The sequence below is a fragment of the Micromesistius poutassou genome (assembly GCF_964030765.1).
Source record: "Micromesistius poutassou genome assembly, chromosome: 1".
NCBI lineage: Eukaryota > Metazoa > Chordata > Actinopteri > Gadiformes > Gadidae > Micromesistius > Micromesistius poutassou.
In genome coordinates this window covers 7,170,409-7,191,107 of record NC_140271.1, presented here as the reverse complement: position 1 = coordinate 7,191,107, position 20,699 = coordinate 7,170,409, and the positions used below count along the sequence as shown (strand labels likewise).

The following is a 20,699-nucleotide window of genomic DNA, read 5'->3' as shown; positions in this document are numbered from 1 at the left end:
TGGGACTAGTATATCGTCTTCACCTCAGATGCTGTCATTCCCAGACGGATTGTTTGTTGTCAAGATGGACTTTTTACTGGGCAATCCGTACAGCACTCCCGTGGGCCAATGTATAGGTAAGATAAGGACAATTTCATGAGTAAACTTTGTGATGCCTGAATGCCGAGAGGTAAAACGGAGTAAAATAAAAGGATGCTAAGAAGGCAACATCAAAGCTAGCGGTACTCTGCTATTTCTGCTAACGACCGTGGGCTAGCTAGATGCAAATGGTTGCCCTTATATTTTTTTGTTTCTTATTAATATACAATTTAAACATTAGAAATGTATTTATTTTAATGTGGACACTAACCCGATACGTGTCATTACTTTGTTGCGCAATGGTTTGTTATTGTAACTTATTCCAGAGACGTGGTTAAATGTCAAGTTTACATTGATTATTGTCTTTATGGGGATTAAGCCTATGGGTTCAAGCTATGTGTTAAACATAATACAGTAACCATAATTCGCTGAAGGTAAATTATGTCACGAAGTGACACAATACTGTAAAAAGCTAGTAATGTTTTTTTTTTATCCTCCCTGCCTCCGTATATTCTCACGGGGATAAGGTTGGTTAGCCATGATGTGCACTGACTGGGGTTTATTCCTGCTGTAAAGATTCTGTTATTGTTATTTGAGATCCCTTTGTTCTTTCTGTTTACTCATTTTTTATTTTGGGGAAGGTGTGTGCACTTGTTTAAACAAATTTGAAGTGTATTTTGGACATGTTGGAGCTATTTTCAAGTAGTATTTCCTGTGTTTTGATTTGGAAGTAGTTGCAAACGCTAGGCTTCTTGGCACCGATTTGTCATCGCAGGTTGAGGTGTGCTCAATATGTTTACAAAATATGGTTGATGATAACTCAACCACATGGTAACTGCACATTGAATGATATTTGTTTTTCGTTTTTACCATTTTTTGCTCACAATTGAACATGTTTCTAAGCTGCTGTCATAAATTGAGTACATATAAGTTGTGTCTTGTAAATGACGTAGGCATACCACATGCACCCTCAGCTGTTGTCTGGGTATTAGTGATGCAATGTATAAAGAATGTCCTCAGTGATGAGATGATGATACTCTCCTATCACAGTAGCTTGTTCACATTTAGGATTTGCAATGTGGTACATTTTGATTACAGGCTGTTATTTGAGTGGTGTCTGAGAAAGGTCAGTGGGCATCATCAGCCATGAGAGTGACAGTGTCCCTAATATTGCGTTTACATGATTGTGAATAAAAAAACGAATGTAAATGGATTAACTGTGAGGGATTCAGAGATGCCATTGTTTACAGTTACATTTGTTGGGTACGGCTAATTCATGGGGGGGGGGGGGGGGGGGGGTCATGACTCATCTCTATTGGGGGGGGCAGACAGTGTTGTGTCTTTGGTATTCAGAAGCGGACATTTAGTGTGGCCCTGGACAGGACGTGCCCTCATTGTCACCCACTGACAAGCTGCTAAGTGCCAAGTCATACAAGATGGCCCTGTGACAACAGCACTTGTCAGGACTAAAAACAACTTGTAATACAGATAAAACAGACCATATCACATCATGTATTGTAAATGGTGCACTCTGCACCATCACTTCAGTGAATTTCACAACGGTTGTGTAGCAAACAATTGTTTTTTACTTTTACTATTTTTGTCTAACATTCCCTTTCAGAAGGGAATATATTCACCGTCCTTTTTTCCTCCCTGTTCACTAGTATACTCTGATTTAGCAGGATGGCATCCACTTTCTGAATGGTTAATTCACAACTATTTCAGTAACCAGAAAAGAAAAAGAGAGGTTGTGTTATTAAGAGAAGAGAGGGAGGAGGCAGAAGTGGTGGGATAGGATGGGGATTTGTGGCTCTGTTGACGGAGGATGGCACACTCTAGCACCCTCTACACCCATGTGACCCGCCTTGCTTGACTAGTGGGGCGTCCTTTCCCAGAAGTGGGACAGTGAACAAAGAACAGGCTAGCACGTTCAGAAATCCACTCTCTTAAGACCCCATCATTTCACATGGGGCGATGCTGTTCAGAGTTTCCTTATCTTACTGTTTCCTATTTAATCATTTTAACAGTCCTTTTATCCAACTCAACTTGCAGTGAAGTGAGACAAATGTTGTTAAGGAGCAGCAAGGGCTAAGGCCTCTTGCTCAAGGATGCCTACAGGTAAACTGTGGACACATTTGGCAAAGACGAACATGATGCCATTGCCTCCTAGCCACAACACTATACTGCCCCCCATCCCACCCGTTCTGTCTCCACTTCTACCTGGCAATCCACTTGAGAAGATTATAATGCATGGATAATGCATTCAAACTAGTGTTACTCATCGAAACGTTTGGATAATCGCCTTAGACATCTACTATGTTCGCCTTGGAGAACATGTTTGATTTTTAATGGATGATTTGTTATTGGTCAGAGTTTTGTCATATCCTGTGGTCATTATTCTGGTAGACCTGTTTATGTATACAGCCCTGATTTGATTGTAATCTAACCAAGAAGTTTAAAATGCCAGATTTTGAGATAATTTCTATAATTTCTTTGACCATACAAATCAGAGCCCTTTTGGAGGTGCACAGAGGTATGTTGCTTGGTTCAGTAAGTCATCTATAAGTCTGTGTGCAGTTGTGTTCCATTCCATTCAGAGCCCATAAAGAGGTCTGCTGTTCTGCAGCCATTTTGTACTGGCCCTAACCCTGGGGGCTGCTGGGCAGCAACACTCTCTCTGTCCACGCTTCACAATGGGCTGGTGAATGTTAATCAATTGGTGGGCAGTATCAGTCGGTCACAGGGAGTCAGTCACAACATCTCAATCACAGCCATTCTCTCCATTCTCTGAATCCATAATCTCATGGGATACGGATTCAGTATATTAACTGCACATGCTTTCATCATAGACAAGTTAGATCAGAAGTTTGTTTGTTTTTGTTTGTGTTTCAAATTAATATTTAATTTTAAGTTGCATATAACATTAGCCTTCCCACAATCTGCACAGTGTATTCATGCCTTTGACTGATATCTGGCAACCAATTGATAAACAGTTTGTTTTTTGCCATCTACCGAGACTTTGTATTTTATTGTATTTTATTTTATATGCTTTTAGTGTTATGTAAGCCAGTGTGCTTTTTAACTAAGTTGTCTTTTGGAAAACACAGCCAATTCTGCACAGGCTATGACGAAAAATGCTCTGACAATCTGTCATCATATTGTTATCACAGGGCTGCCAAGGAACACCTTGATTCTAACAAAGTTTGTGTCACTCAGAAAGCAATGCTAATTACTCCAATTGTTCTTTTGACTTAGCTGAAACATAGGCTATAAGCCTACATATTCTAGAGAGTGGTTCAGGGTCAAGTACAAATGTGGTCTTTTTTTGGAAACATTGAGGTTTGGGTAAAAGGCAAATTTGTTCTATTGGGCATTTACACATCTAGCATCAGAATTAAAACAGGCAGTATTATATTTTGGCTCATAAATCAGATCCCCAGTCTGAAACACTGAATGCACAAGCGATGATCAGACAACAAGGCCTGGTGCAAAACCTCAAACACCTTGATCTAAATGGTTCACTATTAATACATAACTGTGGATCTGTTTGTTGTCATTGCCCAGAGCGGGCAACGGACGGAGGGCTGCAAAACGAGGACTGGACCCTCAATATGGAGATCTGTGACATCATTAATGAGACAGAGGAGGGGTGAGACACACACACACACACACACACACACACACACACACACACACACACACACACACACACACACACACACACACACACACACACACACACACACACACACACACACACACACACACAAATGGTCAATTGTTCAATTGGTTTAACCTAGTTTTTATTTTAAATCTGCTGCAGTACTACTTTCTACTGGATAACTCATCATACACATGCACACACACGCACAGTGCCAGCATCTGCTAACCTTAACCCTTTTTTTTAATAGTCAGCATATAATTGACATGTGCTACTTGATTACACCCAAAGAGATCGTACTGTGTGTGCCAAGTCTCTCTCGCTCTCTCTCAGATTCCTCATGCCCACTAGCATACCCACTCCTTTTGGAACCTTGCATAGATTCTCGTTCTCTCTTATACTGTCTCACACTCACTCACTCAAAAAGAACACTCACAGATGCAAGCATGCAGACTTCTACATGCATGCGTCTCATCTGTGTCTCATCTGCTGTCCAGGCGTGTGGGCATAGCGTGGGCTAACCTGCGCTCTTTATACATGATTAGCTTTAATCTTGCCTTGGGAATGACTGATGGAAGGAACCTCAGAAAGAGAGAGGGAGAGAGAGATGCTAACAGATGGGCAGACCAACTGTGCTCCTGTGGTGCTGTCCTCCTCGTCCAGCGCCGCAAGACTTATGCTGTCGAGACAGATGGACAGCTGCTGCCATGCCACAGAGTCATTCATTCCAACAAAGTTCTGAAGAAAAGTAGCTCCACCTTGCACATTTAGCCAGGCTGCTTCCTGTGCTCCCTTGTCCCCCCCAGGCCCAAAGATGCCATGCGGGCCCTGAAGAAGAGGCTGAGTGGGAACAGGAACTTCAGAGAGGTGATGCTCACACTCACGGTGAGATATGGAATCGATTGGTTACCGTGGTAATCACAGTGAATATTTCATTAAAGGCCTACAAAGAGAGAAAAACTGCTTTATCTGCCATCCAGGAATGCTAACCACGGAAGTTGAGTTGCCCCACCAAGTTTATTCGTCTCCACGCATCTTCTCCATCCTGACATTTTTTTCTTTCTCGTTTGTCACCCTGAAGCTGTCGAAGCTGTGCTTTTGTTTTGCATTTCAAAACAAACCCGCACACAGTATTGTAAGATGCCTTGGAAGACCCACCCCTGTCCATTGAAACCCTTGGATGTCTTCAAATATAAGCATCCCTCTGGATCTCATTTCCTCCCACCACTTCCATTCATCGCTGCTTCTCTCCCTCGCCATCCCCTCGCTAGGTGCTGGAAACGTGCGTGAAGAACTGCGGCCACAGGTTCCACGTGCACGTGGCCACCAGGGACTTCATCGACGGCGTGCTTGTCAAGATCATCTCCCCTAAGACTAATCCCCCAACCATCGTTCAAGAAAAAGTACTGGCTCTCATCCAGGTACACCGACTTGCTAAGTTGGCTTGTATTTAGTATTTAGTCTCACAAGATTCTTATCAGATTCATAGCTAACGTCTGATGGCAGATGATTCACTAAAATCGGAGTGAATGTGGCATCTCAATTTCTTTCGCTCATGTTGATAGAGGCGGGGAACTGTCAGTGTGTCATTGTCGAACACAAACTATGCTTGCAGTTGTAAACTTTAAAAAAGTGTCTATAGTATAGTATCGGTTTCAGTATAGTATACTATAGGTTTTATATCCAAGGCAAACAAGGCAAAAATAAGCCCCTTTCAGTTGTTCTGCTCCAGGTACTCTGCCGTCTCCAACTGAGTAGGACTGCTGGATTCCAGATTAGTTTGAATAAGAAGATCAAGTGATTTGATACAGGTTACTATATTTTTAGGCGCATGTAATCAATTAACAAGTAGGGGGTTAGATGGACATAGGGGTCCACCCTTCATAGGATATATTGCAAGATCTGTCAGGCCTCCATCCGTTAAATGATTTAATTCAACATAGTTGAGTGGTGTGTGGAGTAACTTCCCTTCTGCCACTTTTAGTTCGTCACTGACAGGATTACTTAATTTATTTATTTGAGTTCTGTGATGGACACGCTCAACAATGACTGGACGATAAGTGCTTTGCAACTCAGTGTGACAGGGTGTTGTCTTGTAGCTCCACTGTGAGCTTCTAGGCTAGATGACGTTGTATTGACTATGATATCACCTTCCAACATTGCTTATGCAATGTATTAGCATTGAAACAAAGTGATCAGTAATCCCAGGCCTTTGCCACTTCTCTGGTCGTCCCAAACCGTGTGAGTGCTCCCTGCGCCCTAGATCTATGTTCATAGCTGATGCCTGCTTGGTATCTGTTTAACTGGCAGCCTCAGGCAACAGATTCTGTCCGACTCTACTTTTCCTACTGCTCTCCCTAATTCTTGATGATGATGTTACCCTGGCCTACCCTAGCCACCATGCTTTTATTCTCTCTCGTGCTGTCTCTCTCTCTATTATTTATGAGCTTCAGTTGAGTCCCATGGCACACATTTAATTTAATGAGCATCACATTTCATTTTAATTTTGAACTTGGGACCTGCAGGGTCTGTTTTGGTGTGACATTGTTTCGTACAAACTGATGCTAATGAAGCCATGCTATGAGGTCGAATGAGGGTGAATGAAGGAACATTAGATGCATTTTATTTTTGTACATCATATTAGTACAATATGACAAAGCTGAAAACAATAGACCTCGCTTTTTCTTATTTGAAGTTTAATGTTGACTGTGTGTGTGTGTGTGTGTGTGTGTGTGTGTGTGTGTGTGTGTGTGTGTGTGTGTGTGTGTGTGTGTGTGTGTGTGTGTCTGACATTAAGGCGTGGGCGGACGCCTTCAGAAGCAGCCCCGACCTGACGGGCGTAGTCCACATCTACGAGGAGCTGAAAAGGAAAGGGGTGGAGTTCCCCATGGCCGACCTGGACGCCCTGTCCCCCATACACACGCCACAGAGGGTGAACACGCACACGCACACACAGAGTACTGACTCTCTAGTTATTTAGAGTATCAGACACTTTGGTGACTCACATGAATTCAGAAGTTTTGGGGGTATCTTGCTCAAGGACGCCTACAGGTAGGCTGTCTACATTGGGGATCGTACCAATTCCCTTTTGGGCTGGGGTAGAAAATCCTAGCCTTCTACTCTATCATGCCCCCTGAGCTTTGGTGGGTTTCTCAACTTACAGGGCATCCCTGAGGTGGACCCGGCAGTGCTGAAGTACAGAGCCCCCACTACGACCCCCATCACCCTCACAATCCCCGCCACTGCCGCCCCTCCGAGACCCATCACTGTCCCCCCAACGGCTGACGTCTCTCCGTTGCAGATCCCCCACGTCCCCGACGCCTCAGGCCCCATCACCGCCAACCCTGAACAGGTGGGGGACATGGGGATGACAACTGAATTCCAAGTGCTTTGAACTTTGGTCCTGCTAGACAGGAAGAGGTTTGAAAGTGTAGTGGATGGTGTGTCGTATTCACACGGTGGTTAGTCACTATTAGGCCAAGTCCACACGTACCAAAACAATCTTTTTTTTCCCCGTTTTCCCTGGCATCGTATCAAGAACATTTGCATCCACACGGATCCATCTCAATACGACTCAACACGCTACTTCATGTTCCAGGCGTATAGGTGGCGCTGTTTTAGTTTTAGTCACTCAAGTAATAAAGCGTTAACGCAACCCTTTTGATCGTCTCAATTGGCGCACGCATGGCTGTTGTTTGTTTGTAAAATGTGGCTTATGTGGTTGTCTGTCAGTCTTTTTTGCTCAGCGTGGTGGCACAGGAGCATAATATTTTGCGATAGTAACCCTAATAGGCAGAATATCTTCTCCAGAAGGAACACGAGCATGTAGTCTGCCATTGTTGTTGTTATGAGACGTCGTCACAGGTTACAAGAGGTTACGCTCGAGGGGTGTGGCGATGACATAATCGAAACGCAAGTATGCGTATTGGCCGTCCAGACGAACACTTAGAGTCTGGTTGTAGCCAGTAATATACATTAAGATCTTACATATGATAACGATTTACCGTTTCAAATAATTGCATAAATGAACATGTGTATGCTGATTCAGAAACTGAATTCTCTTTGGAATGCATGCAGCGGAGTGTGACCTTTTGAACCCCTTCTCTTCCCGTCCAGATTGCCCGACTGCGCAGTGAGCTTGACATTGTGAGAGGAAACACCAAAGTCATGTCTGAGATGTTGACGGAGATGGTTCCTGGGCAGGAAGACTCCTCCGATCTGGAGCTGCTGCAGGTTAATAACCAATTAATAACCACTTAGTAAGCACAACTTAATAAATTACAACTTAATAAATAATGAGGGCAGTGTTCACTCAGGAGACGATGAGTCAGACACTAGGTGTCTGAGGGGTGGTGCACTGTTTTGTCTCACTTAGAAAAAGGTGGCAGTTAAAAGTGTTATTTTATAGTTTGGTCCACTTTTATTTATTTGCTGCCACTAGGGGGAGTAGTGTCTCCAGTTATTGTAGGAGTACCTCACCCACAAGGTTTGGTGGAATTTCTACAACTGACTTTTAAGCAGTGGCACCAAAAATCTTGGCTCATAAGGTAATCCGCTCAAGCTAAATCCTTTTTTGGGTTTAAAGTAGATTGTCAAGAAGGGAAAGCGAAATACGTTTTAAACTATTCCTACTCATTCTTTAGCAGAACTGTAATGTTTAAATACTTGTGCCACTTTTACCTAGAAATTATTGTTCACTAGATACAACTGTTGAAAACATACACATATTTCCATGTATAGCAAACCCATAGTTCAATAGCTACTATCAATGTGTGAACTAAATGAATTGGAAAGTATTGTATCAATGATGTAGATGTATCTCTCTTGGTAGTTGTTCAGACAATTGTCCCACCAATAGCATGGTTGTTGGTGTCTTCCTTCAGTCATCATGTCCTTGAATGTGCTCTGCCTCCTCAGCCAATTAATTTAATGGGCTGAACAGAGTAATGGGCCATGTTGTTCCGCGGTCATTGTTTTACAGGAATAAAGTGTGTATGTGTATGTGTGTGTGTAGGAGTTAAACAGGACATGCAGGGCGATGCAACAGCGGGTAGTGGAGCTGATCTCCAGGGTCTCCAACGAGGAGATGACGGAGGAACTGCTGCATGTCAATGATGACCTCAACAACATCTTCCTACGCTACGAGAGGTCACACACACACACACACACACACACACACACACACACACACACACACACACACACACACACACACACACACACACACCTTCTGTGAATAGTTTAATGCATGTTTAAATAAAAATAATTGAAAAGAAAAAACAGATGCTTGTCATTATCATCATCGTTTTCTGTTATAATGGATGCATCAGGATAAAATGGACACTGGTAGGTAGATGGCAAATGATCCTGTAACTGATGATAATAGACTTCAAATATTATTTTCAGTTTTGGTGGGCAGTCGTACATCATACATTGGACATATTAGCAATATTCCCACCATTATTGGAATATCGCTGCTTTTCCATGGGGGAACAGTCTGCAAACGTGTGCATTTATTTTCAAATGAACTGTAAATCTCCTTAGTATAAGGGAAATAAAACTGCCTTCTGTTTTGAAAAATACAACTCATAGGAAGTGATAATTGTTGTGGCCAATTATTTTGTTGTTTCACAGATATGAAAGGTACCGGTTGGGTAGAACTGGACAGAACAATGGAGTGAGTACACAAAACACCAAAAAATCCTTTATTGATTGAGTGAAACATTCTATTGAATTATTTTATCCATATTCCAAAACACCATATTTTCATGCAAATCAAAATTCTCACATATTTGTTTAACTGGAATATATGTTTGAATAGCGTCTTAACGCGCAATGATTGGCAATAAAATGTTGAGCTGTTAAAATTTTGAACACATTGAATGCTACAAAGCATCCTGACGTTACCGTGCAAAACTTTGCTTGCATGCACAGCTTCACGCTAAGCATATTAACCCAGGAGAAGATCATTCACCTGCTTTTTACAAAAACTTCTGCCAGTTGCACTAGCCACGGTCTAACATTCTGGTTTCCCAAAATGATGGGGCTGATTCAATCCACTTATTGCTGATAATTTTTCTTGTTCTGCTTGTTTTTTTCACGACTAGATGATAAAGGCAAGCAGGGTTCTAAATTAACACCCACCAACCCGCCAACCCACCAAATGCGGGTTAAAAATCATTTTGGCGGGTGTTCATAAACACTTACTGGCCAGTTTGGCCGGTGATGCATGAGGCAATCATGTCAGTCAGAGCTGCTCTACTGTTCCACTACTACTCTACTCGCTCCCTGGGCAGTACTGACTACATTTCCCATGAGCACTGTCGTTATGCTACGTGATGTTGTTACGTTAAACCAGCGGTTGTGTGGGGCGCGCCCCACTGGTGGGGAATAGAGACTGAAAACTCCATATTTCTATGGTAGGAGCGAAAGCTTGACAGTAGGGCTGGGCGATATGGGCCAAAAGTCATATCTTGTAGTTTCAAGCAGAATGTCGATATAAGATATATATCAATATTTGTCCATGCAATAAAATAGGTGCCTGTCGTCACGCTCCAACTCGTCATTCTATATTGGGGGCGCCGCGTCGCTGTGCTCGTTAACCTGCCTTGCCGATTGCAACTCAATCCTAAATTTGGGTGTAGGCCAGGGTAGCTAAACATTTTAAAATAGTCAGTCAAAAACAGTCGGAGCAAGATGTGGCAAATACATGTTTCGCACTGAAGGGGATTTAAAAAAGTGACGCGAGTGGAAGAGCGGGGCCTGGGCAGAGTATGTGTGAGCCAGAGGCAGAGCGGGATGGAGAGAGATGAGCAGAGCAGAGTCCTGCACGGCTCTTATTTGCAAACCCTCACCCGTCCTTACCCGCAAAACTTAAAACCACAACCGACCCGTGTTCCAACAATAGTGCGAATTACATTCCGCACCCGACCAGACCCGCTATAAATTGATACCGACGCCCGACCCGCACCCGAAGGAAAATTAGACACATAAGATGGAACGCCGGGGAATTACACTAGTAATAAATTTGGAAATGTTAAGCTTGGTGTATTTCATTAGCATTGTGTTGGGGCGATGGGGGAAGGTGGGGCTTGAAAATTCCCCCTTGTCCAAAGTGGGGGATGACTGAAAAAGTTTGAGAACCACTGCGTTGGTGCGGCGGTGGTTGGTTGGACAGACGTCTGGGGGCGAGAAGAGGAAGGAGGCAGGGGATGAGATTGAGAATATCAACAACAAATATCAACAAAAAATTTGGCTAGTGGAAATTCTGATTGGCTGGTAATCAAAAAAGTTAATTTAGAACCCTGAAGGCAAGTACATCACAGCTTAGTCAGAGGGTTCTTTCCCTGGTTGGAATGACTGTTTCATGTTGACATCCGTTTGTTTTGTTTTTTTGAAATAGAGATGTTTGTTTACACCCATATGGCGAGTGTCAATAGCAGAAACCACCGTCTGGTCACATAAATGGGCCTCTCTCTGTGCTCTCTCCTCACAATCTTGTTTTTGGTCAGCCAAGTTGGAAGGATTGGAAGACAAGAATCCGAACGCTTGGCTTGCAACCCCTAAATGCGAGCTAGTCTCTCTTTTAGTGTGTGTGTGTGTGTGTGTGTGTGTGTGTGTGTGTGTGTGTGTGTGTGTGTGTGTGTGTGTGTGTGTGTGTGTGTGTGTGTGTGTGTGTGTGTGTGTGTGTGTGTGTGTGTTGCAGAGATATGAGGCGGTAGCAGTTAGGGTGTTTGACTCCCAATCAAAGGGTTCTCGGCACAAACCCCATTGTTTGCAGTCCACATGCAGGCATCCCGCAGCCCCCATGCAGCCCTCAATGGCAATACATTTTGAGTAGTGACTATAACAAAAATATGTATATTTTAAGATGAACGATGATCAATTGAGATTGATTTCTGTTCACACACAAGAAAAGGAGAGAGACTTCAAAATCAAGAGCATGCACCAACCCTTACATAGAAATCTGTGTAGCCAGTGTCACGTACAAGCTAAAATTATATCACAATTAATAAAATAATATTTGATCACTTATTTGATCACAAGCTTTGAATAGAGTCACCTTGTATCTAGAGGTAGCTTGCTTCCTCGCACCCTTTGAAAGATGTTGCGTTAGTTTGAATTTCTTTAATGTCATTTTCATTAACTATGCTCCCAGTTTAGACTGTGAGAACCCTTTTGCTTTTACCCTTTGCCTCTATATATCACACCTAAAAAATTGTTTGGACCGTGAGAGCCCCATTTTGGTTTGTGTTTCTTTGTATCCTTTGATGTTTGTGCCTGCAATGTGGTATAAAAGTCCCAATTATTGATCTCTTCATGATCATGCTCCATTAAATCAAAGACCTTTTTGTGAACAAGTGACTTAGTTCCCGTCCTGTCTCCCAGATGTTGGGTGAGGCCACAGAGGACAACCTGATAGACCTCGGCCCCGGCTCCCCCGCAGTGGTCACCCCTAGGGCCGCTGCCAGCCCCCCTCCGGCCTCCACCCTCATGGGGGCTTCCGCCTCCCCTCCCAACCACCACCCCCCCACCAGCTCCACTTTATCATCATCCCTGGGTGGACTCAGTAAGTTTGGAATTACAGAAGCGCACAGGTTAGCATTAGGTATCGGTATATGTTGTTATTGTTGTGGTCGTGCGAGAAGTCAATGTGATCGGCTCTGTAAACCACAGCATCAAGTTACACACACACACACACACACACACACACACACACACACACACACACACACACACACACACACCAGAGTTATAACTCACACCGGGTCTCTGCAGACCTGACACTGGCAACTAAAGACAAACTTTTCCACTACGTACCTCAATGCCCCGCTGCCTCAACTCCCCGTGGACTTATCTTAGAAAAACAACCTCTTTACTCCAAGAGCGTGCTGATGCTTTTGGGGTTAATCTCATTGGCCGTGCTGTAGTGGTGAAAGATGAAAAGATGTCAAAACCCACGGCGTAGTTGGCCTAGTAGCTCTTTAAGGGTATACGCAGGGGGGGACGAGGGGGGACCCCATCTTGTTTGTATGCGAGGGTGCAATGGGCTGCACAGAAAAATGGATGCCACGCAGAAATACACACCTTGACACCATTACACTGACATACAATCCATTGACCATGAAAGCACGTCAGAGTTCTGCATCAGCTCATCTGCCTCCGCCTCCTTCCCTCCTCCTCTAGATGTTGGTACCGACAGAGTTGGCAGCGCCCTGTCTTCCATCTCCTGCCGGAACCCTGATGACTTCGACATGTTTGCCCAGACCCGAGGCAGCTCGCTGGCCGACCAGCGCAAGAAGTAAGCAGTGTATTGGGAAAAAACAAACACACCTGAAACTCACCAAAACTTTTATGAAATTAAATGGGGAACCAAACAACGACCTCAACTAGATGTCAGCGTCGCGACTCATTTGTAAGGTTACATAGTGGGTGCTGTAAATGAGCGTGGTGGCCACAGCACCACCATTCCATTGCTCGGGGAGAACCCTGTTATCACATTGAATAACTGCCCTGACCAAGGTGCCCTGCTGTGTGCTTTTAGTGTAAAGTATGAAGACCCTCAAGCCCTGGGGGGCCTGGCCTCCGCTCTGGACGTCAGACAGCAGAACACCGGAGGAGGGGTGAGTCTGAGTCTCTATGGGAGTGGGGTGATGCTGGATATATTCCTCGTCTGTGTAGTGTTCTCTAGGCACATCCCATGACTTCCCCATGCACAGTTCCAGTGATCATCATGCATGTGAAGGTCCAACCTGTGCTGCTGGGTGAGTGACCTCACTGGACCACTGGCACTGGAGTTTTGTTTGTGTGTTTTAATCGTGATTGATCATGTGGCGCCGTGGCAACTCTAGATATAAATATATATACACATCTTTGCTTTTTTCATATTCTTATAAAGTAAGGTAAGTTCTTAGCAGATCCATTCTGGAACAATGGCGCTTTCACACTTATCTGGGTCCTGTGAATTGTTTCTATCAAAACTTTGTTGACACATGCAGCGAACTGAACTTTTTGCACTGGGAACAAAAGCATAAACACATTCATGTTTTATCAGTGTGTTCCCCGACACAAGCCCCAGGTTGTTGGCATAACTATTACAATGTACGCAATATATATTTTGTTTGTTTATAAATTACATACATACTTAAATGTGTGTATATATTTCTCTGAAAAGGTTTGAAAGATTGTTTCAATTATTCTTTCTTCTTATCTTTTTTCTTTTTGTCTCATGACCTCACTCAGTCTCTGTCTCCTGACTCCTCAAATTCTCTGAATGACATTCTTCTTTTGCACATCAGGCATCCCCTCCGCTCTGCACACGTGTGTGTGTTCTGGTGCGGCGGTGGTGGTACGCCTCAATCACCGGTCTTCCGGTTCTTATGCTATGGTGTTGTTCTGTTGTTGATTCAGCTGAGGTTAAAAGGGGATGAAAATCCAGCAGAGCAGGAGCTGCCCATAGACAGCTGGCTTATTACCCAAGGAATGGTGAGGACCCCATCCCGTTAGTGTGACCTCCTCCATCCAATCCCATCCCCAGCCACTGCCCCACCCCCTCCCCCCTTGTAATGCCAACTATTTCTACCACATCTTCACTCACATCCCCTGTTAACTCTCATCAAGCGCTCCTACCATCTCCAGTTCCTACCCCTAATAGGCCAAGTGCTGCCAACAGTAGAATCGGTCAATAGGTCAGACCTCTCAAGGTGAATCCATACTCCATACTTATTTATAGATGTGCCATTTGGTGGATTTTATCTAAAGCATTACCGTGAGTGCATACAGTCTTCGCATTGGGACGGCCACAGCGGGAACAACCTTAGCATTGTTAATGCCGTGCTCTACCCTTTGAGATAGGTGGATCACTTAAGCATGAACACACGCCTTGTACTTTGGCTTAGGTCCATGCTAAAACGCCTACTTGCTAAAAAAAAAGGCTCATGGGGATCTGAATGCAATCTACAAATATACATTCTGAAAGCTGATTTGAATGTGATTGTAAGGTCAAAAAATGCTAACTAGCTACAGAAAGGAGGAGGGAGGGTTAGCAATTTTGTAATCAAAAGAAAATATCATGTTGTGATTCTGTTATGAGAGAGTTAGATGGTAACATGACCCTATAAACACCTTGCATAGTCGACCACAGAATTTTTGTTGAAGTGCCATTATTTTCTGGGCTCATAAAATATGGTGCTTATGGGCTTCACTTCCCCAGTGGTGGGTATAAGGCGATCATGACTGTCTTATCTACTGTTGGTTCTTCATTTTCTTTTGGTTTTCCCTCTCACCCCCATGCTCTGTTTGGATTGAATTGGTCCCCAGAAGTAATTTTGGGGTTTCGATCAATCACATGCCGCCCTTTATCAAATCTTGGACTAAAACATTGTAGAAAGGTATATGTTCGACACTTAGTCCCAAACCAGTAGCTGATGGGCCCAGGGTTCCTCCCTGTTGTATGCCCATACATGCTGGTTTGCGGCTTATCTGGGGCAGTTTGTATTTCTGATGATACATTTTCTCATCTAAATTGCACAGCTTCCTAGAGATTAGAGTATTCTCCTAATTTACTCACTACTAGCTAGCTCAGAACTAATGGTGCGTTCCAGGCAGTCAACCCCGCAACTCACTACCCGTGAACTCGTACCAGATCGATGTACTCCCAGTTCCAGCTCGTAACTTACGGGCTAAAAATTGTCCCTGGAACGCAGCATAACCCCTTCTAAAGTGAATTAATAATCTAATAATAGTGAAATAACCAAGACATTTTAACTCTAGCAAACATTAACACAAGTGATATTATGTATGCAGTATTTCAATTGAGGTTGTGACTTTGAACAGGATGCATGCCTCATGACTAATACATTTATTGTGGCTCACTTATCTATGTTATCACAATGCATTTTATGAGTGATCCTTAGTCTAACTGATGATGTTCTTGTATGGCTGTGATCTCAAGGGGAAACCCCAAACACATATTGTGTATCAGGGGTCCTCAGAAGGAGGCTTCTACTAAACATTAGATATCAAATCAAACATGGATTCTGGACTGCGTGACATTTTTAAGAACGGCATCTCTAATTTTTCACGGAAAGGTAATAAAAAATGCATCATTCTGCTTTTCATGATCTTCTAATGGAATGGTCTTATTTATACAGGATATATCCTAACATCTGTCCACATAAGGTCCTCCTCTCCTGTGTGTGTGTGTGTGTGTGTGTGTGTGTGTGTGTGTGTGTGTGTGTGTGTGTGTGTGTGTGTGTGTGTGTGTGTGTGTGTGTGTGTGTGTGTGTGTGTGTGTGTGTGTGTGTGTGTGTGTGTACATGCATGTGTAAGTACAGAAACAGCAATCCAAATATCTGCTGCAACATGGCATACATCATGACAGGCTCTAGTGCGTGTGTGTGCAGTGCACGCTCCACTGCACTAAATCTCCAGGGCCCTCTTGTTCCTACCTTTTCCTCCTTTCTATCCCTTAATGGCGAAACAACGGGTTCCTAATTAACTAATCATACGCGGTAATTAGAGTTGCCATGTCACTTAGGTCCACAGCTGGTAACCCATGCTAGCCCAATTCATCATTCAAACTCAATGGAGTTTAATAGAGAAAGGAGGACTCTAAACTTGTGTGTTCACGTTTAAACATTTTTTTGCTCAACGAAATGTGTTTCCTTTTTTTGTGGCATCTTTCTCTTTGGCTATTCCTGTTAATTTCTTAAAAACATGATTTGTGTTTGTTTTATTTGTTGTTTTGTCCTCCTGGGGTCATCATTCCGTCTTTTGTCTGGCTGGTTTGGTTGGGTCCTTGGCCATTCTTCATAGATCCCTGTATCGCAGTCCTCTGTCATGGATGACATAGAGGAATGGCTCTGTGCGGATGTGGTGAGATTTTCATATTGATTTCTATATTTTTTCCACCACCATTTTCCCTCCCCACATGCGTGTATCTCTATCTCTATATAATTTTTCCTTGTTTGGCTTTTCTTGGTGGTTTGATTGAATCACTCGTTTGTGTTTGTTTTTCAAACACATGGTCAAACTAGGTTTTGGGTGTTTGGTGTCTTTCACCTCAACTTTCTCATCTCTCTTTTGCGTGTGTGTTCTAAACTTCCTCTAAACTTCCCTAATTTAGCCAGTAACTTGACATGATATGTGTGGGGTCTATGTTGTGTATAACATGTGTGCCTAATAACATGTAACTTCAAATATTGATTTGCTTAGAAAAGCATTGTATAACTAATATTTTAAATGTGGTTTGAGGCGTTATTTGCTCCAAAGATCCACTGTTTTTATGAGAACTCCTGCATTCTGTGTGAATGATGGTGTGCAAAGGCACGTTTTGAGGCTGTGACCTTAGCCTGTGTGAAACCCACTAATATGTTATGATCCTTCCAAAGTAGTGTTTACACAGTGGTGTGGATGTTCCTACAACAATTAGTTATAATGGGTTTTAAATAGTAGCTGTTGGCTTTGGCTTCTTTGGACTTATGGCTCTTTTCTTCTTTGAACTAGAAAGGAGATGGCGCAGAGGAAGGAGTCACCAGTGAAGGTATTAACTTTGTTGTCACATCACCTAGCGCTTTATTATTTATAACAAAAAAAATATTAATTAAAGGAATAAGTCTCACTAAAATTAAATCAACTATGAGCCTAAAAATGTGTCAATAAAATAACTTTTGCATAGGTTCTGTGTAGCCTCTGTGTACTCCCCAAACTAAAACAGCAAAGTGTAGCACTAGTAATATCTATGTTATAGAATATTTTGAATTATTCAAGAGTAAATGGAATTTTTTTAGCTTATATTAACATGAATTATGCCTTTCCTTAGCAATGTATCACTGATGCCATGTTATTATTTATTTTGTCTCCGCCAGAGTTTGATAAGTTCCTAGAGGATCGAGCCAAGGTGGGAGATTCTGGACCCTCTCCCCCACTAAGAGACAGACCAGGGCCCCCCGTCGGGGCTACTAGGGGCTCCCACAAGAAGGCAGAGCGGACGGAGGATGCCCTCTTCGCCCTGTAGACTCTCTCTTGCATCCATTGCCCGTCTTCTCCTCCTAGTCTGGGAGCATCGCAAGCACTGTCCTTTCCAAGAACCCCAACATCCATTTACTTCGCTGCCCCTGGGTGGCGTTGCAACAGATGTGTTGTCTGTAGCCTTATCATCAAATTACCAGTGTTGTAATTCAGAGACAAACATGCTTGCCATGTCTTGTATTCCTGTATTTTTGTTTGACGTGTTGGTGTGTCTGTGTGGCTTCTCTTGGTAGCCCCTCTTAGTCCTCTGTAATGTAACACCAAAGACAAGTATTCTAGCTAGCCTGCTAGCTTTGTTTTCTGAAGAACACATGCTATGGCACTGTCTCTTTTATATTTATAGCCTAGTAGCAAGGATGAATGAGAACCTTTTCTGCATGGCAGGCTTTCAAGCATTATGATTTGATCCAGAAAGCTAGAATGATTGCCTATGGTTTCTAAGAATTTAAATAATTGAATAATGCATTTTTCTTTAGTTTTTTGCTGTGTTGAACAATATAATAACACTGAGTGGTTGTTCATCATTGAAAACTATTTGTTTTCACGGTCAGTTCCTGTTGTGCTGAGAAAAGCTAATTTTGCTGCCTTGGCTAATATTGCTTACATGAAAAAAAGAACGCTAGCTAAATCAAAGTTAATATCAAAAGCATTTGTGTGCATGAGAACGTTGGTTGCTTTTCCTTTGAGTCCAAGAGACGACAAAACTAAAAGGCCACAAGGCACCTGTTCATCTTATGTTGATTATTGTTGCTAATGGGAAGGAAAGGGCCAAGTTTAGTTTAGATTCCTCGTAAGGGTTACTACAATGACTTAAAAAGAACATCACCATCAAGCTGGTGTAAAACAGCCATTCCAAGAAACATTGTGGCTTACTGGACAAGTAATACCGTTTAGCACTTATAATTTTGACAAAAGCACAACCACTTTCCTTCCTATATACTATTTTGTGCACTTTTCATTAAAAATAAATGTTTATATTTGTGTTTACAAGATGGTTACTATTTTTCTAGTGGGTGGTAAATAGTCCTAATTGACATAAATTTGCACATTGTCTAACTGCAGTCATGTTAAACTATACCAAACACAGGTGTATAGCTTGATGGAAACTACTTTTTACTAATTTACCATAACACCTTTTTAGAAATTCATTAAAATCACAAAAAATAAATAGTGGCAAAGATATTGAGTTGGAAAAGGTGTTTAGAATGATGCAATTGTATGAATGGTTTCTGTACATAGATATTGCCAGAGTGATATTTTCTGTATTTACCTCATTGATTTCTTTAACTGGTTGTATAAGGAAAGTAACATTTATGCTATTTTATCGATTGATTTTGCATTTTACATTATTTTCATAATGTATGTGAAAATAACCTCTTAATTTTATCTCAACTAATGATTTAGGTCGTAAAGACTGCATCCACTGTAAATGAGGCTGCTTGAAAGTCTATACACGACCAAACCAACATTTGTATTTCCTGTAGCATTTAGAATGAACGGCTGGCTTGTTCAATCCATTATGAATCTGCATTAACTCGCTGTATTATTTTTCTATTGATTCATGAGAGTCACACGTATTGTAACAGATTGTAGAAATGTTGGTTTTCAATCAAGTTTTGTATGCAAATAAGACCTTTAGTCATTATTGTGTTTTATTCCATCACTGATTCAACTATTTTGTCTTACATTAATAATATTGTATTAAAAAGTGTCAGACAATATTTTACTTATAGTAAATACAATGTTGGGCTACATTTTAGGCTAATGGATTTTGATTTGTTTTCGTTTAACTGGTTTACAGTTGAACAATGATGATTCAATTAATTTCAACTAGTTTTAACTGGGTTTGACATAATCATAATGATTGAATCATGACATTAAAAAAACTTTTATTTGTTTGTTTTGCATTAATACTATCATTTGTTTTGTAGACCTAAAATGGTGAGCTTGAGTCAAAATAATGTCATCACATTTTGCAAAAACGTTGTTTCCACTTTATGACACTACTTCAAGGATATTATTATTATTATTACCATGTCTAATATGGTTAGACGAGTACCTTTGTTCTGACAACTTGCATATTCATATTTCCCTTTTTATGGTTTAAGTTGTAATATGTTTGTCAAAATTCTCCCTCTACTGAATGTCCATTTATATGGCGAAGAATGTCAAATTCAAACTCAATTGTGGCAAGTGTTCTGGTGTACTCATTGTCATTGGAGTGTTCCAATGACTTGAGCTTTGCTGTCTGCTGCCATCATATATGGTTCAGATGTTTTTTTTTACCCAATGCACGCGCACGTATGTTACCTGCCCAATAAAAACACTAGCAACATGTGACCTCAACCTTCATTGCTTATTGGTCATTCTTTTCCATGAGTTGTGATGAGTTGAAGGGAGACCCCCACCCCCTCATAAGCTCCCACCGCACAATGTATGATTTCTTCTGAGAATGCGAATATTCCAGTTTTACTTCATCGTCCATCTATCATGCAGTTTGCTAAAGAAGTAACTTTATTCTGTTGGATGTTTGATGTAATTGACTTCAACTGGCAGGTTGCAAGTGGGGTAGTAAGCAACGTTCCCAAAAAAGTAACGTTAGGTCTACATAAAAAAGACACCTTTCTTTCAGGGATGTGTTGTATCTATCCAGGTTCAGGCCTACATTCCGAAACACTGTAGGCATATTTACGAGGCCGTGTGTGTTATGTCGATATCATTTATATGATGCAATATTACAAAATAAATATTGAATTCGCTTTTTTGGAAAGCAGTTGGCAAAATATATTGATGCAATGCATGATATAGTCTTTGTAGCCTAACGGTCTAGTTCTTAGGATTTAATTGAAATGGTCTGCCATAGTTTATGGACTTTACCTTTGTCCTTCTTCATCTTACCAAGCATACCTATTTCTTTGACCACCACTGC

At 42.0% G+C, this 20,699-nt stretch overlaps 1 protein-coding gene across 3 annotated transcripts; it reads left to right on the top strand.

Moving 5' to 3' along the window:
- Nucleotides 1-18: 18 nt before the first annotated feature.
- tom1l2a (target of myb1 like 2 membrane trafficking protein a) lies at nucleotides 19-20,116 on the top strand. Of its 3 annotated transcripts, XM_084488584.1 has the most exons (16): nucleotides 19-116; nucleotides 3,643-3,727; nucleotides 4,546-4,624; nucleotides 5,011-5,160; nucleotides 6,537-6,671; nucleotides 6,903-7,091; nucleotides 7,856-7,972; nucleotides 8,754-8,887; nucleotides 9,374-9,416; nucleotides 12,128-12,308; nucleotides 12,926-13,040; nucleotides 13,284-13,362; nucleotides 14,150-14,224; nucleotides 16,556-16,615; nucleotides 17,246-17,282; nucleotides 17,608-20,116. In XM_084488584.1, the coding sequence occupies exons 1-16, from the start codon at nucleotides 29-31 to the stop codon at nucleotides 17,754-17,756; spliced, it is 1,716 nt and encodes a 571-aa protein (XP_084344710.1). In that variant the 5' UTR covers nucleotides 19-28; the 3' UTR covers nucleotides 17,757-20,116. The 3 variants fall into 3 exon arrangements, 2 of the variants coding, with proteins under 2 accessions (XP_084344710.1, XP_084344709.1); XM_084488583.1 differs by lacking the exon at nucleotides 14,150-14,224 and having other exon boundaries at nucleotides 40-116; XR_014650265.1 differs by lacking the exons at nucleotides 16,556-16,615; nucleotides 17,246-17,282; nucleotides 17,608-20,116 and having other exon boundaries at nucleotides 13,284-13,503; nucleotides 14,150-14,298.
- The last annotated feature ends 583 nt before the right edge of the window (nucleotides 20,117-20,699 follow it).

Bases quoted from the DNA above. Each gene is read 5' to 3' on its own strand.
- tom1l2a (XM_084488584.1), top strand. From the start codon at position 29: ATGCTGTCATTCCCAGACGGATTGTTTGTTGTCAAGATGGACTTTTTA. The intron at 4,625-5,010 runs GTGAGATATGGA...TCCCCTCGCTAG, and splicing joins AGGTGATGCTCACACTCACG to GTGCTGGAAACGTGCGTGAA. The intron at 13,041-13,283 runs GTAAGCAGTGTA...GTGTGCTTTTAG, and splicing joins CTGGCCGACCAGCGCAAGAA to TGTAAAGTATGAAGACCCTC.